Source organism: Lycium barbarum, chromosome 6 (genome assembly GCF_019175385.1).
Source record: "Lycium barbarum isolate Lr01 chromosome 6, ASM1917538v2, whole genome shotgun sequence".
Lineage (NCBI taxonomy): Eukaryota > Viridiplantae > Streptophyta > Magnoliopsida > Solanales > Solanaceae > Lycium > Lycium barbarum.
The window spans coordinates 117596544-117612290 of NC_083342.1; the positions used below are offsets into that span (position 1 = coordinate 117596544).

Sequence of the window (15747 nt, forward strand, 5' to 3'; positions counted from 1 at the left end):
TCCTCCTATTCCTATCTTAGAATTTCTATATATATGTTACATAATTTATTTAATTATTTTGCATATGCTACGCTGCTTCTTTTTAAATGATTGGCTAATCACTCAATCAATTTATTAATCGCTGAACGATACTAGGTTAGAAAATATATTCTCTTTTATGTAACCACCCAAGACAATGTGCTTGACACCCAATAGAACTGTTGAATTAATTTAGAAAGGGACGGTACTCCTAACTTCGAATCTTCGATCCATCGTCATCAAAAGACGAAAAACGAAAAGGAAAGGATATTAGAGAAGTTACTTTTGTATAATATGGAAAGAAGAAAACTGAAAATGTTCTTTATCTAATCCTTAAGACAAAAGGAATCCCCGGGCACATAATCATGTTCACTACCATCTTAAACCTTAGTGACATGTCAATTTCAGTGTTTTGTAAACAAAAACACTTCATTAATTAGTTTATGAATTCTCACATGTGACACAATAAGGATAATATAATTGATTGATTGTGATGAAAGAGATTGAAGATGTCAAACTCAAGGCTCAAGCAAGTCATTGTCAACGGCTGTTTTACGGCAAAAAGTAGTTCAACAGGGCAATTATATTACTACTATGATTCCCCCCAGCTAGTGTGAAGACACTGAAATTCTGAAATTGTTGAAAAAATAATAATAACTACGCATTAATCCAAGCAAATTTGATCGACTTAATTTTGAATCTTACAATATAAAACGTTATAAGTTTAAATTATCCTCTTAAATCCACTTTGTCTTCACCAAAATGTCTCTCGAAAAAGAATAAGAGGCAAGTTCAACAATCTTAAATTCAACCATAATACTTTTTTATTGCACACGAAAAGATTTCTATTGCAAAATGGTATCATCCCTCTCCTCCACCTATTTATACAGCGCTTCCTTACGTTAAAAAAATGTTATTTTAATGATCAGAAGTAGTTAAAATAGGGTTGACCTGCTAGATCAACCCAACTCAACCCGTTGGTTGAATATAATTTTTTAAAAAAAATATAATTGAATAAGAAAATAGAAATAAAATAGGGGAAAAAGAGAGATGGTGGAATAAAGATTATTTGTCCTATTTTTAAACATTTTTTGTTTTTTGACAAATTTTTTAATCATTATTAGAACTGAAACTTTTTGGTCCAGCCCAGTTAGCCCGCTAGTTGGACCCCTGAAGCCTCTCAGCCCAGTTACCCCGGTAGCTCTTGCGATATTGAGGAAACAATAGAAAATCATAATCTTATGGAATCTGTACTATTCATTGCACATGTTATGTTTTGACAGATTCCAATTATTAAATGAACTTTTAAATTCCAAGGCTGAGTCATCGCCATATAAAAGAACAAATTGAAAACTATATAATCATCAAGGTTTTTTGGTATACTCTTTTTTAATTATCAGATGTGTGTTCTCTAACAATCATAGAGCTACTAATTTTTAAAGCAAGTTGCTGAACAAGTTTTATAGTTCCCGAAAAAGTCAAAACGTTTTCCTATAATCAAAGGTCAGCTTTAATTAACAGAGATTCAGTGATTTATCAACCATGTTACACTTTGACCCAAGAGGTGAGTTAAGTCCAACATCCATTTTTTTCATAGTATTAGAATCATATTAATCTTAATACCGGTTTACCAAATGTTGCGGCCCCATATTATGTTACCTGAGTGCGGGGGAAGGTGTTGAGTTTGTCCTACATTGGTTGTCAGTGGCGGACCCGGGATTTTTACTAAGCGGGTTCAATATATGAAAAAAATAGAGTGGACAAAAACATTCAAATGGGAGGTAGAGATATTATTTTGCGGTAGACCCTCGGCACAAGGACAAGCAATTCAAATCAATGCAAAAAAAAAAAAAAAAAAACAACGGAAGCGAATAAGTCATGATAGATCAATCTAAAAAGATGTGTGCAGTTCACCAAGTTGTATTGTATTTTCACGTAACAAACTCCATCAAGGACTAAAAAAGTAAAAATGACATACCATTCTAGTAAAGCTTATGAGCAGCAGATTCTTCCTTCCTTGTTTGTCCATCAAATAGGATGCCTCCATTGTAGTTGAAGCAGCTGGCTTTGGGGCACGATCATTAGTTGAAGCCTTTTCCTGGTTGCAAGTAGCCTGAGAATTATTAGCAGGCTCTCCACTTCCAAACAGATAGCTATAGAAAGTTACAGAGAATTCCAAATTCTTGACCATAAGATTGATAGTAGTACCAAAATAAAGTTTGATTAATTAAAATATATTATTATAATTGTACTCTACGAGTTTTCATTTTTTGAAACCTATTCATAATACTCTCATCAGAAACAGTCTTAAATATATTTTTTTCTACATAAGGCACCATACAACCGCTCATGAAGTCGTCATCCATTCGATTTCGCAATTCACTCTTTATCAACTTCATCGCCGAAAAAGCTCTTTCAACTGTAGCGGTGGCGACCGGTAGGAGCAATGCAAATTTTACAAGGCGAAACACAAAGGGATAATTTAAATGTTTCTTTGCCTTAACTAGCTCTTTAGAAAGACCACCAAGACCTTTCAAGTTGGAGAACCTTTCATCAACATCACGGACATCAACGATATAAGTCTCAAGCTGATTTTTCAGAGTAACCATTATATCTTCACCAAAATCATCAGGATATAATTCAGCCATTCTCAATATTTTATTGATGTCAAAACTAGAAACTGAGTCAACTGGATTCAAGCAAGCAACTCCAATAAGCAAATCTGTTCTCTCCTCATTAAAACGATCATTGAGTTCTTGAAGTTGCCAATCAATAATCTTAAAAAATATATCGACATGATAGTGATGTGAGAAAGTATGCTCTGCAACTTTGCGTTGAGATCTTCCAAAATTAATATAGAACTCATCAAAATTAGGTATCAAGATATCATACTTGACACAAAATGCGGACACATTCTCGATAAGTGGATCCCATCCTTCCTCTCTCAGATCTTGCAATTGTTTCTTCGCCACTTTAACAAGTAACATGGCATTTGCAATATCTTGTTCCTTCTTTTGTAAGGATTCATTAAGCTCATTTGTAATCGCCAAAATATCTCTCATTAAGTGCAATATGAATGCAATTTCAAATGTTTGACAAACTCTAAGATATCCTGTTGCCTTACAACTATCTTCAACACATTCGGAATCAACAACAATAGTATCAAGAACATCAGTAATAGAGCCAGACATACTAATGAAGTTCTTAAATGATTTGTAGTGTGAACCCCAACGAGTATCAGCAGCTCTAGCAAGACCAAGCTCTTGATTCAAGCCCTTACCAGTTTCAACCTCGCCCATATCTAGTGCCTCTTGAAATTTTTCTGCTTGAGATTCTCGAAGTTCATCCATGCGTTTAAAAGAACCTCCTACTACATTTAAGACATTAGAAACCAACAATACAAGTTCTCCAACTGGAAGACATTTTTTAGATACCCCGACAAGAGTCAATTGAAGTTGATGAGCAAAACAATGAATCGCATGAGCTGATCTACTTTCCTGTTGAATCAAAATTTTAAGGCCACTTAGACGCCTTTGCATATTGCTTGCTCCATCATAGCATTGTCCACGTATATTAGATAAACTCAAAGAATGTTGAGCAAGGTAGTTAACAATTGCTTCTTTTAAACATAGAGCACTAGTATTACGAACATGAACAATCCCAATAAAGCGTTCCACCACAGATCCCCATCTATCAACATATCGCAAAACAATTGCCATTTGCTCCTTACGTGACACATCACAAGATTCGTCAACTAGCAATGAGAAATAGTCACCATTTAGGTCCTCCATAATAGCTTTAATTGTTTCCAACTTACATGCGGTGATAATATCTTTTTGAATTTTATGAGAAGTCAACTGATTGTTTTTTGGAGCCTTCTTCAACACAAGATCACTAATTTTATCACATCGCTTCGCATACCATGAAAGAATTTCAAGAAAGTTACCCTTGTTTAATGATGATTCATCTTCACGATGTCCACGAAATGCCAATCCTTGATTCAAGAGGAGTCTCACCACCTCAATTGAAGCCTTTAAACGAATTTTGTGCTCAAGCTTAGCTTTATTATCCGGCTTTACAAACGCAACTTGAATTGACTGTTCTTGTCGCATTAGATCTTCACACTTCTTCTTTGCTTGGTTGTGATCACTGTTCAACTCACCAACGTGCGTGTCTAATCTTTTCTTTTTGTGCCAACTCTTGAACCCTATACTTGAAAATGCTTCGCCTCCACCTTGATGAATGCTTTCATCTTTAAATAAATAACAACACAAACAATAAGCAGCATCTTCTATCACACTATACTCCAACCAATCATGATATTTTTTATACCATTTACGATTAAAACGACGTTTATATCCGTAAAAATCTGTTTGAGGAAACCTAGGAAGTCGAGGTTGATGAGGACCCCTTTGGATATATGCTCGTCTAATCTCATCACGTTCATCTGGATGATAGTCCAAAATGGGTATTCTTTTATTTGGATCTGCTGGTAGAGAATCCTAATCTACTCCTTGCTTTTGTTTTTTAGTAGAATGATGATTTTCTTCTAACTGGTTCAAGTTTTCTTCCACACGAGGAACATTTTGAGCGGATGAACTTGGTTGTGGAAACTTGGACGATACCGTAGAGAAATATCTCTTCATTGGACTTTGAAACTGGATTACAAAATTAAAATTCTAATTCGAAGTTAGAACAATAATATAACAGAATAGAGAGGGCAGCAACAAAAAGCTAAGACATAGGAAAAATGTTCATTATCATTAACTCTTCTATTCTATTATAGAGTTTTATTATAACTGTAGAAAAAATGGCATCATGCTTGAGAACTATTTTATTATGAAAACCTTGTTTTCATTCTACCTATTCCTTCCATTACATGCTTATATTTAGCATCCAAAATCCCAAAATCACAAAATCAATTTTCTTCAATTTTAAGTGGTAGGGTTTTTCTCAAGGGAAGAAATAAAAAACAGCCACAATAATTTTATTTATATGGAAGTACAGAGTAAAGGACAAAGAGGCAAACTTGATCTGATGCTTGGTGTTGTGTTCATGCAAGAGCCGAACTTGACGATCAAATTTGCTTCGGCTGAGACTTGAGAGATGATGAACTTGAGATTTGGGGGTTTCAATTTGCAGTATCCTTTTAGATTGAGATTTGGGTCCTTTTTGTATTTTAATTCTATTATATTATATTAGAAATTGACAAAAAATAAAAAAATAAAAGGAAAAGGAGTAAGCCGTAAGGGACGATTGCTGTGCTCAGTGGATGACATAATATTATTACTTGTGTGGTTAAATTAGCACAGTAGGTTTTGACTGGTGGAATTTTAATTTTAAATGACTAAAAGATAAAAAGGTCTCTGATTTGTTGTAGTTGGGTTTCGAACTCGGGACCATTGAGAAATTTTTGAACCCACTTGCCACTGCGCTGAGCACTGCAGTTGGCTGAAGTGGAGTCAAATATTAAATATATCATTCTATTTTTTCACAAACTGAATAAATATACATATATATACACTGTAATTTTTTGACAAGTGGGTTCATATGAATCCACTTGAGACCATGTGGGTCCGCCCCTGTTGATTGTAAAATGGGTATTTGGGATCTCCTTATATAATTTTTGTCAAGACTAAGATAGTTTTTGTAGTTGTGGCACGTCCAAAACATTGTTTTTCCTCTGCACTTTGTACGGAGAAAAACATTAATTTTCCTGAAAGAATGTACTTTGTGGAATGTGCTTTACATCAAAAAGGCGTGTTTTCTTGATCATTTGCTTGTGTTTGGTTGTTTATAAAAATACGCATGTAACATATATATGGTAATTAATGTGCGAGGAGAAGCATATGTGATATAACGTTTGTGTTTTATGCTATATTTTTTAGTATTAAAGACCGATTAGAACATGTAGATATGATTAGTGCAAATCATTTGGAATAAAAGTTGGAATATTTGTAAAATGAATGTTTCTACTCATGCAAAAAGCTCTTTCATGATGACCACTTTTGATGAAAAATTTCTTTCCTCAAGAAAAACATTGTTTGCAATTATTGTTTACCCCGAATTTCGGTAACAATTGAATTTGTAAGTGAAGGTATAGGATATGTGGATGAATTTTAATCTACTATTCGGTTGATATGAAATTGATATGGACTTATTAGTAATAATATATATAGATATGTAAGTTTCCGTCTAGGAGAAATATATTGATATTGGTGATTGAGCTAAGTGTGTGTGTATATATATATATATATATTGTATTGAGTGGATGAACGAGCCAAAGTATACTTCAAATCTGGACTAAAATGAGAGAGAGAGAGAGAGAGAGAGCGCTTCAAAATATTTTTTCTATTACAATGTTCTAGAACTCAAAAGCAACCCCTAAAAGTAAGGAAATGTCCTCGATTTATAGGTTTGCCTCATGGGCCTTGAATACAATACAAAGCCTTTTAAAATAAAGAAACCCTAAAAGGATAAGGTAGTACCGGACGGTCTGACACCCGTACGGTTGTCAGTACTAGATGATAGAACGGTCTTGACGCGTGGCAGTACCGCAACTGGTAAACCAGACCAACGGCCACGATAAGTTCGGACATGTAGAAACCGGACTAACGTCCACGTAAACTTGACTTGGAGAAATCAAACTAACGGCCACGTTGAGTTTGGTTCGGTGACGCCGGATCAACGGATACACTTCTCTCATCTCGGGTCAGCCGCCTTCGGTGCAAATCCCCCCTGTCTGAAGAAAAGACAGAACATACTCGCGCTCATTTGGTCCTACCCTCGGCCCCCGGTCTCACCGGTCTTGCATATACCCAGTTTTTTCCGTATACAGATAGTCCCCACACTTTCCGGACAGTAGTTTTACCGGAGTAACGGGAAGTGGATAAGTCACAAAATCGGTGGTTTCATAAGCTCGTTCTTATCTTTTAATTTTGGTGGGAACAATTATGTCATGTCCCTCTGACATCGGCCACGTGTCTCGTCCCGAATGGCCGATCTCGGGAACCGCCGTAACGCACGTCGCTTCATATCATGTCTCATTAATTGTGGGACACTTGTCGCCCCCCCCCCCCCCCCCCCCCGATTGGCTGTTCTCTGTAATCGCTGCAGTTCTCATGCCTATATAAGGCCCTTAACCACTTCACTTTCCATTTTCATTCCTTCACCATTTTCACTTCTTCACTTCATTTTTCTACTCATCTGATCGTTTCTCCACTTCATTTCTTGCTCATTTGATCATCAGCAACCAACTTGTCAACTTCTTCATTTGCTATTTTTTTTTCGAAAGTGCTCATTTGTTACCTTTTTCTCTCGTCATTTTGCATTCTTCAACTGCTTTTTCAATCTTTCTTATATTTCCTCCAACTGTTTCGTTTCCTACTTCAAATTCTCAAATCCTCTTTTTCACATCTTCCAAATGTCTACCAACACCGAAACTACCTCCCAGGACGTTCCCTCGGTTTCTTCTCAGGGAGCCGGGCCAACCTCACAACCCTAGGGAAAAACCTTCGTCTAACCAACTTCCTTGGACATAGTGCCGTCCAAACCCAACTACAACAAAGAATTTGACGTCGAGAAACCATCCCCGGTTGCTGATAGGGGTTTCGACGTAAGGCGATACCCTTCGTCTATTAATGAGGATAAACTTGACCAGATCCGGGCCGACTGCGGATAGGATAACCATCCAGTGCAAGTGTTCACCCCTGGGCCCGACGAGTCTATTACCGATCATAGAGAAGGTTTTCTATACGTTTACACCTATCCATTTACGCTCAAACTCAACCCTCCAATCGACCCGGTTATTTTGGAGATGTGCCGGACGTACAATGTGACTTTGGCCCAAATTGGGCCGATTATCTGGAGGACCGTGGCCTGCCTCCGGTGACTAGCCAATAACGTAAAAAGGGAGTTCACAATGGCGCACTTCATCCGGTTATATTCCCCGCGACTCTTCCGAGGGGGCGTGATAAAGCTCGCAAAGTGAGGTCGGAACCCGATCTTTTCCAAACTCAACGAGGACAGAGATCGAGGGTGGTTGGAACACTATGTCTGGGTAAGAACCGCGGACATTATTCTGGTCGAGTACATGCCCTTTTTGAAGAGGTGGAACGACAGGCATAAGTTTCTCAGTTCTCCCTTCTATAATCATTCTTCCTCCACACTTTGTCAACACTTGCTCCCTTGAATACATGTGATTTCTCCCCTTTTTTCTGTTTATCAGCCGAAGCATGGATACCTCCGACCGTCTGAAACATGACCGAATGGGTTGGAGCAATTATCGGTCAACATACTCATGAACAACAGACATGGGAGGACCTATCGCTTGGCCGATGGGTTGCCCAAAATCAAAGTAATCCTCTCCTCTCCTTGATATATATTGCATCCTCTCTTTTTTCCTTTTCTTTTTATAACCCCTTCGGTATTTGATAACGTCCAAATTCACTCGTCAAAGAGAAAGTGTACACGGTCGTATGCAATATAATTTACCCAACTATGAGTCGGGGTCGATCCCACAGGGAACAATATACTAGGCGGTTTAAACAAGTAAGGAATTATCACTTTCTACCTTAAGCCAAACACTTGATAATATTTTGATTTTAAGAAAATTATAACTAATGCAAAAATGTAAAATAATCTAGAAAGCGAATAAAATAATCAATGGCCACAAGCATGGATACAAGGAACTCTCAAGTAACGATCCAATGTAGTTTATGATTTTACAACTAAGAGCGGGTTTATGTTAATAGATAATGGTTTCTAAAATCTCATTGAAAGTCTTCCAACCAAATCAATGAATTTCACTCTAAGCTTTTCCAAGCCTTAGAGTGTGATATCAAGCACAACCAATTGAATCTCAAGTAACTTTCCTATTCCAAGCTCAAGTTATTAGATGGGTTTAATGACCCAAATTCTTGTTAATTAATCTTTTCCAACCTAGATTTCCTCTTCCGAGCTCAATCAAAGTAAATGGGCGAGTCTTAGGGTTAGCTAATCCCTTAAGAAACATTAAAGAACAAGATTAATTAAATCAACAAAGACCCACTTCAAAGCAATAAAAGTCATTCAATACGTAAGCAAAACAAGAGTTTCATCCAACACTTTAATCATAGAATATTTCCATAAACAAGATTCAAGTGAAGAAAATAAATACTACACACTTAGATATACAATACAAAGCAAGGAATTGAAGAAATGAATTAAAGGTTTAAGAAATGCTCAACCAAATCTTCGAATCTTCATTCCCAAAGTGTGGTGTAGGAACCTAGTCTCCAAAACTTGTATGAAATGGCCAAAGATGAGTTTTACAAACCCAAGCATTCTATTTATAGAAGGGCCAAAACGGGAGCAAAATCTGGACAAATATACCCCTGCGCATCTGGTGCGAATCGCACTTGGTGTCGCATGTGCAACCTGCGAGTCGCAGGTTGCACCAAATCATCGCAGGTGCTGCATCTTCAATCAGCTGTGGTGCAGCATCTGCGGCATAAGATGCGACTCGCATGTGGTGTCGCATGTGTTGCACCACTGTCTTGCTTTCTTTTGCCATCTCTGTCAATAGATGCTGCAACACCTGCAACTCGCATGCAGTACATGAGATTCGCAGGTGATATTCTGGTTCATTTCAGCTGGTTTTTGCTCCGCTATGCTCTTCGGGCATCTTATCCTATAAAATGACATAAATACACAAAAAGTAACAATAAAAGTGCTTGAAGAGTTACAAAATCTTAAGAAATTAGCATCGAATATCCCGTAATTTCACGGCACATCAACACCCCCAACTTAATGTCTTTGCTTGTCCTCAAGCAAAACAAAACAAAAATCTCAATGAGGATCCACTTTAAGCACAAAAACATGACTTTGATTGGTACAAATAATTAGGCTACAAGCATGTGAAACTTCAACCAAATAACTGCCTCATTTCAAAATACAATTTCAAGAATGCAATGGAGTTTCAAAACAATCAAGCGACAACACTCAAAACCACTAGCTTACTAGATATGCTCATTTGACTCAACTTGGAATTTTTCAACATCACCAATCTATCGTAATCCATATGCCTTCACAAGAAAGAAAGTCCCAAAATCACTATATTCACAATAACAACGCAAGGGACAAATACACAAAATCACTCACACTCAACAAAGAAATTCTAGTGCTAACAAATATCACACCATAAGCTTGCCCTTATTTTGAATCATCACTAACTCAAGAACATTCGGTTGGAGATCACATAGGGACTTTTTAAGCTTGTAATGTAGGCATAGGCAAGGGTAGGATAAGTATTTGGGATACAAGTGACTACGCCCTCCTTGAACACTACACAAAACCTTTCGTCCACTTTCCTCTTCATTTCAAAACATCACTCCTTCCTTTGCATACTAGTTTCCCCAATTATTCCAACTTCTTTTTGGGCAACCATTTTCTTGATTTCTAAATTATTATTTTTTTGGCACAAAAAGTTTGCAACCTTTTTGTATTTTTCAAATTTTCTTCCTTTCTTTTGACTTTTCCACAACACCAACCTTCACCACTTTTCAAGAAACACTAACACCCCCAACTTAGGCTTTTGGCCTCAAATTCACAATTTCATGTTCAAGGAGGGAAAGGTTCAAAAGAGAGACTTTTCATCAAAAAGGGTAAAGGCTTGTAATGTGTCAATCAAAGAAAAGGTCATAGGCTCAAATGGGGTTACTAGTGATATTATTTATGCAATGGTAGGCTAGAAAGGCTAAAGAGACTTTTTCAAAAATCACAAAGATAGCCCAAGGTCATCTCTCCAACCAACATAATCAAAATTAGCATTGAAAGACTAACCAGGCAAGTTCTAGATGATAAAAGTAAACACAAGAATTATCCAACAAACACTCACCACACATGGCATATGAACTAGTTATGATGGATCAATTTCACTTCCTAAGCAAGAACAACTAGTGCAATATCTCATAATCCAAAGTAAACACAACTAGTAGGTAAAAAGTCACCAAATGAGCCAAAAAGTTGTCACAAAGATCATTCTTTCCTATGCACCTTGATTTTTAACTTCCACAAAACAATTTGGAGGGGTATTCGCATTTCAATTTCACATGCAAGAGACTAACTCTATTAGTACCAAACAAGCCAAGAGTTTCCACATTTTTCCTCAAAGGAGTACCTACACCTAAACTACAAGCCTAATGAAAGAAGCTAAGAAAGAAAATAAAATAATAAAAGTGACTAATCCACAACACGCCAACAAAACAAAATCTTCAAAAATTTGAGCAAGTTCCATTTGCAACATCGTTTATCCACAGCCACACCAACAGTCACAAAACCAACCCGACAAGGGCACACAATATCCATACATAAGACCAAAAGCCCGGCAGGGGCACAAATCAAACATAACCAAAATATAATATGCTACCTCATGCCACCCTCAACTACAAACAAGGACACTGCACATAATCAAAACAAAACATAAAATAGTTTGAGGGCAATTTTTTTTTTTTTTTGGTTAGCACCTGCGACTCGCAGGCATGACTTGCGGTTCGCAGGTGATGTTACCTGATTGTTTTTTTGTACTGTCAGCACCTGTTGGTTTAGGGCTGCTTTGAAAACCCGACCTGCTCAAAATAATTCCAAAAATTCTGAAACTTTGCAGATTAGTCAAAAACAATAAAAAAAATTATTCTAAAAAAATAAAATTTCAAAGACGATAAAAAAAAATTTAAAACGATGGGTTGCCTCCCACCAAGCGTTTAAGTTAACATCGCGGCACGACGGTTACCTTTACCACTTTTCTCTCCATTTGGAAGATATGAATTTGCGCCCCAACTTTGAATCAAGATTCCGGTGATGCTCATGAGGCGGTGGTAGGAAAGCAAGAGGCCAAATCTCAGGTGTCGCATTTTGCACTTCTTGGCCCGTAAGTGAGGCATGCCATTTTGTCTTCTTGGCATAGCAAACTTCAAAATGAAAACTCTTTCTTCTTCATCTCCAAGATTCTCCATAGGCTCGGTTAGTTCAACTTCCATTTCACTAACCAAGCATAATGTTGAAAAATGGTTGGAATGTGGTCTAAGGCGTCCATTTTCAAATTCGCTCCATTTTTGACATCCTCGCCCACAAATGAACTAGAGTCTTCAAAAACCATTTCATGAACTTTTTTATGCAACTCTAGTATCATTTCTTCAATCTCGGCATCTTGCGTTATTTTTGGATTGGCCGGTTGGCAATTCATCATTAGCTCTTGAAAATCAATCTTGACCTCTTCTTCATTGGAAACCAAATCAAAACTACAATCCATGGCCTTTTGATATTGAGCATCACAAGCCTCAATCTTTGCATTCAATTCGGCCTTCAATTTTTGGATAGCAATTTCAAGTAGCTTCACTTCTTGACTTTGCTCAATGCATTTTTAGAAATTCTTCCATCATCCGTGAAATGTCTTCACGGTGATCCCCATAGGCTTCAAGTTGTTGAGCTTGATTCATTAGCCAATCTTGGCTCAAAATTTCCATCTTGTCAAGTTTTTCTTCGTTGCGAGAGTCGTCCAACTCTTGTAAAAATCCATCCATTGTGAGATATACCTTTTGGATAGTTTCATCATCTCCATGTTGAACTTCTTCCCATAATTTGGTCAAGACTTGCCCATAGTTTTCATTCCTCCCATTATGCTTTTCAAAATTTCAACTTCTTCTTTTTGATAATTGGAGATTTCTTCTTCAAGTTGAACCACTTCTTCACTTTCACAACTTTCGTTGTGGACACAAGAATTTTCGGGCTCATCTTTCAAATTTGAAATCTCTGCTTCAACCAATTCATTTTGAGGAGTAGACACTTCCATGACAATTGAGGATTTTGCATCTTCTAATGAATCATTCATTCTTTTCATAGCTTCTCCATTTTCTAAAATGGATTGTTGGACGAGTTTTCGCTCTTCCTCCATTTTAGCTTCCTGATCTAAGTATGTTTGGAGCATTGTCATGATGCCTTCATATCCGGTACTTTGTCCTTCACTTGTCATGTCATTGTCCCTATTAAACTCAAAAGCACAACTAGCATTTTCGTTAGAACAACTTGGGGGAGGGGGAGCAAAATAATTGGGACAATCACCCCAATGTCCACCTTCACCACCACATATATTACAAATATTCCCATCATAGGATTGAGACGGTGCACACATCTCTCTCCCGGGAAAATTTTCACAATCTTTCCAAAAGTGGGGTCCTCCACAATATGGACATGGGTCATCAAAGTATGAACAACTACCATCTGACCAATTTTCATTATATGATGCCTTTTTTTATATATAAAAATCAAATAAAGCAACGAAACAACAACACAAATATTCACAAGTTTGGACCAAAGCAAGCAAGCTTAAATCCCAAACTAACTCAAATACGCCAAATTGTTCTCGGCAACGGCGCCAAAATTGATAACATCCAAATCCACTCCTCAAAGAGAAAGTGTACACGATCATATGCAATATAATTTACCCAACTATGAGTCGGGGTCGATCCCACAGGGAACAATATACTAGGCGATTTGAACAAGTAAGGAATTATTACTTTCTACGCTAAGCCAAACACTTGATAATATTTTGATTTTAAGAAAATTATAACTAATGCAAAAATGTAAACTAATCTAGAAAGCGAATAAAATAATCAATGGCCACAAGCATGGATACAAGAAACTCTCAAGTAACGATCCAATGTAGTTTATGATTTTACAACTAAGAGCAGGTTTATGTTAATAGATAATGGTTTCTAAAATCTCATTGAAAGTCTTCCAACCAAATCAATGAATTTCACTCTAAGCTTTCCAAGCCTTAGAGTGTGATATCAAGCACAACCAGTTTAATCTCAAGTAACTTTCCTATTCCTAGCTCAAGTTATTAGATGGGTTTAATGACCCAAATTCTTGTTAATTTATCTTTTCCAACCTAGATTTCCTCTTCCGAGCTCAATCAAAGTAAATGGGCGAGTCTTAGGGTTAGCTAATCCCTTAAGAAACATTAAAGAACAAGATTAATTAAATCGACAAAGACCCACTTCAAAGCAATAAAAGTCATTCAATACATAAGTAAAACAAGAGTTTCATCCAACACTTTAATCATAGAATATTTCCATAAACAAGATTCAAGTGAAGAAAATAAATACTACACACTTAGATATACAATACAAAGCAAGGAATTGAAGAAATGAATTAAAGGTTTAAGAAATGCTCAACCAAATCTTCAAATCTTCATTCCCAAAGTGTGGTGTAGAAACCTAGTCTCAAAAACTTGTATGAAATGGCCAAAGATGAGTTTTACAAACCCTAGCATTCTATTTATAGAAGTGCCAAAACGGGAGCAAAATCAGGACAAAAATACCCCTGCGCATCTGGTGCGAATCACACTTGGTGTCGCATGTGCAACCTGGGAGTCACAGGTTGCACCAAATAATCGCAAGTGCTGCATCTTCAATCAGCTGTGGTGCAGCATCTGCGGCATAAGATGCGACTCGCATATACCACATGCGACTCGCATGTGGTGTCGCATTTGTTGCACCACTGTCTTGCTTTCTTTTGACATCTCTGTCAATAGATGCTGCAACACCTGCGATTCGCAGGTGATGTTCTGGTTCATTTCAGCTGGTTTTTGCTCCGTTTTGCTCCGTTATTCTCTCCGGGCATCTTATCCTACAAAACGACATAAATACACAAAAAGTAACAACAAAAGTGCTTGAAGAGTTACAAAATCTTAAGAAATTAGCATCGAATATCCCGTAATTTCACGGCACATCAGTATTCAGGTTTACCCAAAGGCTTGGTAGAGCCAAGACCGGAACCAGCAGCCGAGCCTGCTGCACCGGTTCCTGAATTTGATACGGCAGGGTCATCTCGGCTCATTGCTGCTGTCGGTAAGACACGAAGAAAGCCCTCGGACAAAGGGCAGAAACCAAAGAAAAGGGCAAGTAGAATTGTTCGGACTCTGAGGGATGAATTAGAGCCCAACTTTCTTATTCGAAGGGTCGGTGAGGGCCCCTCCGTCGCTTCCGTTCCGGAGGAGGAAGCCATCATTCCTCCCTTTCCTACTGCCGAGGAAGGACCTTCCGCTCCGGCTCTGCACACAGGTGGGGAAGAAGTTCTTTTTCCAACTCCTCTAAGGTCAATTGAATTCGTTGACATTTCAGGTGACGCTTCATCTGAAGAGACTCCCCTACAAAGCTTAAAAATTTGGGCTAGCTTCCACTGTTGAATCCAAACAAAGAGCAGAGTCGGCCCCTGATACCAAGGCTCCAATGGATACCAGCCCACTGCTCGGTGGTGACCCTGCTGTAACATCCGTGGCACCTGCTTCTACCGAGACCGTTGGGGCTGCTTTAACTTCTCCTACTGTGCCGAGGTCTGATTGCCTCAATGACATGTTCTCGGATACCCTACCTGCAACCGGGGAAGTTGCCGATTTCGGACATCTCCCTATCCCTCGGGCCACGAGGGCAGCTAACCGGGCCACCAAAACTGGTGCAAGGGATATCTTAATAGGTGTATTTTCGGCCCCTAGCGTGGAACCGAGAAGGACAAGGTCGGCCTTGGTCAATGTCCCCGAGGATTGCAACTTTTTGTCCCGTCCTGTGGGAGTAGCAAGCTATCTGAGGCCTCTCATTTCGGACTCGGATAAGACAAAGATGGCTGGAATTCCTTGGCAGTGCCTCATTAATAAGGGCATGCACGGAGGAAACCAGGTAAGCTTATCATCCA

General features: G+C 38.0%; 1 protein-coding gene across 1 annotated transcript; it reads right to left on the reverse strand.

Annotated features, from left to right (window-relative positions):
• Positions 1-1407: 1407 nt before the first annotated feature.
• On the reverse strand, positions 1408-14895 carry LOC132644483 (uncharacterized). The gene is made up of 4 exons (XM_060361076.1): positions 14805-14895; positions 2296-4270; positions 1997-2171; positions 1408-1509 (listed from the first exon to the last, which is right to left on the reverse strand). The coding sequence occupies exons 1-4, from the start codon at positions 14893-14895 to the stop codon at positions 1408-1410; spliced, it is 2343 nt and encodes a 780-aa protein (XP_060217059.1).
• Positions 14896-15747: the final 852 nt, after the last annotated feature.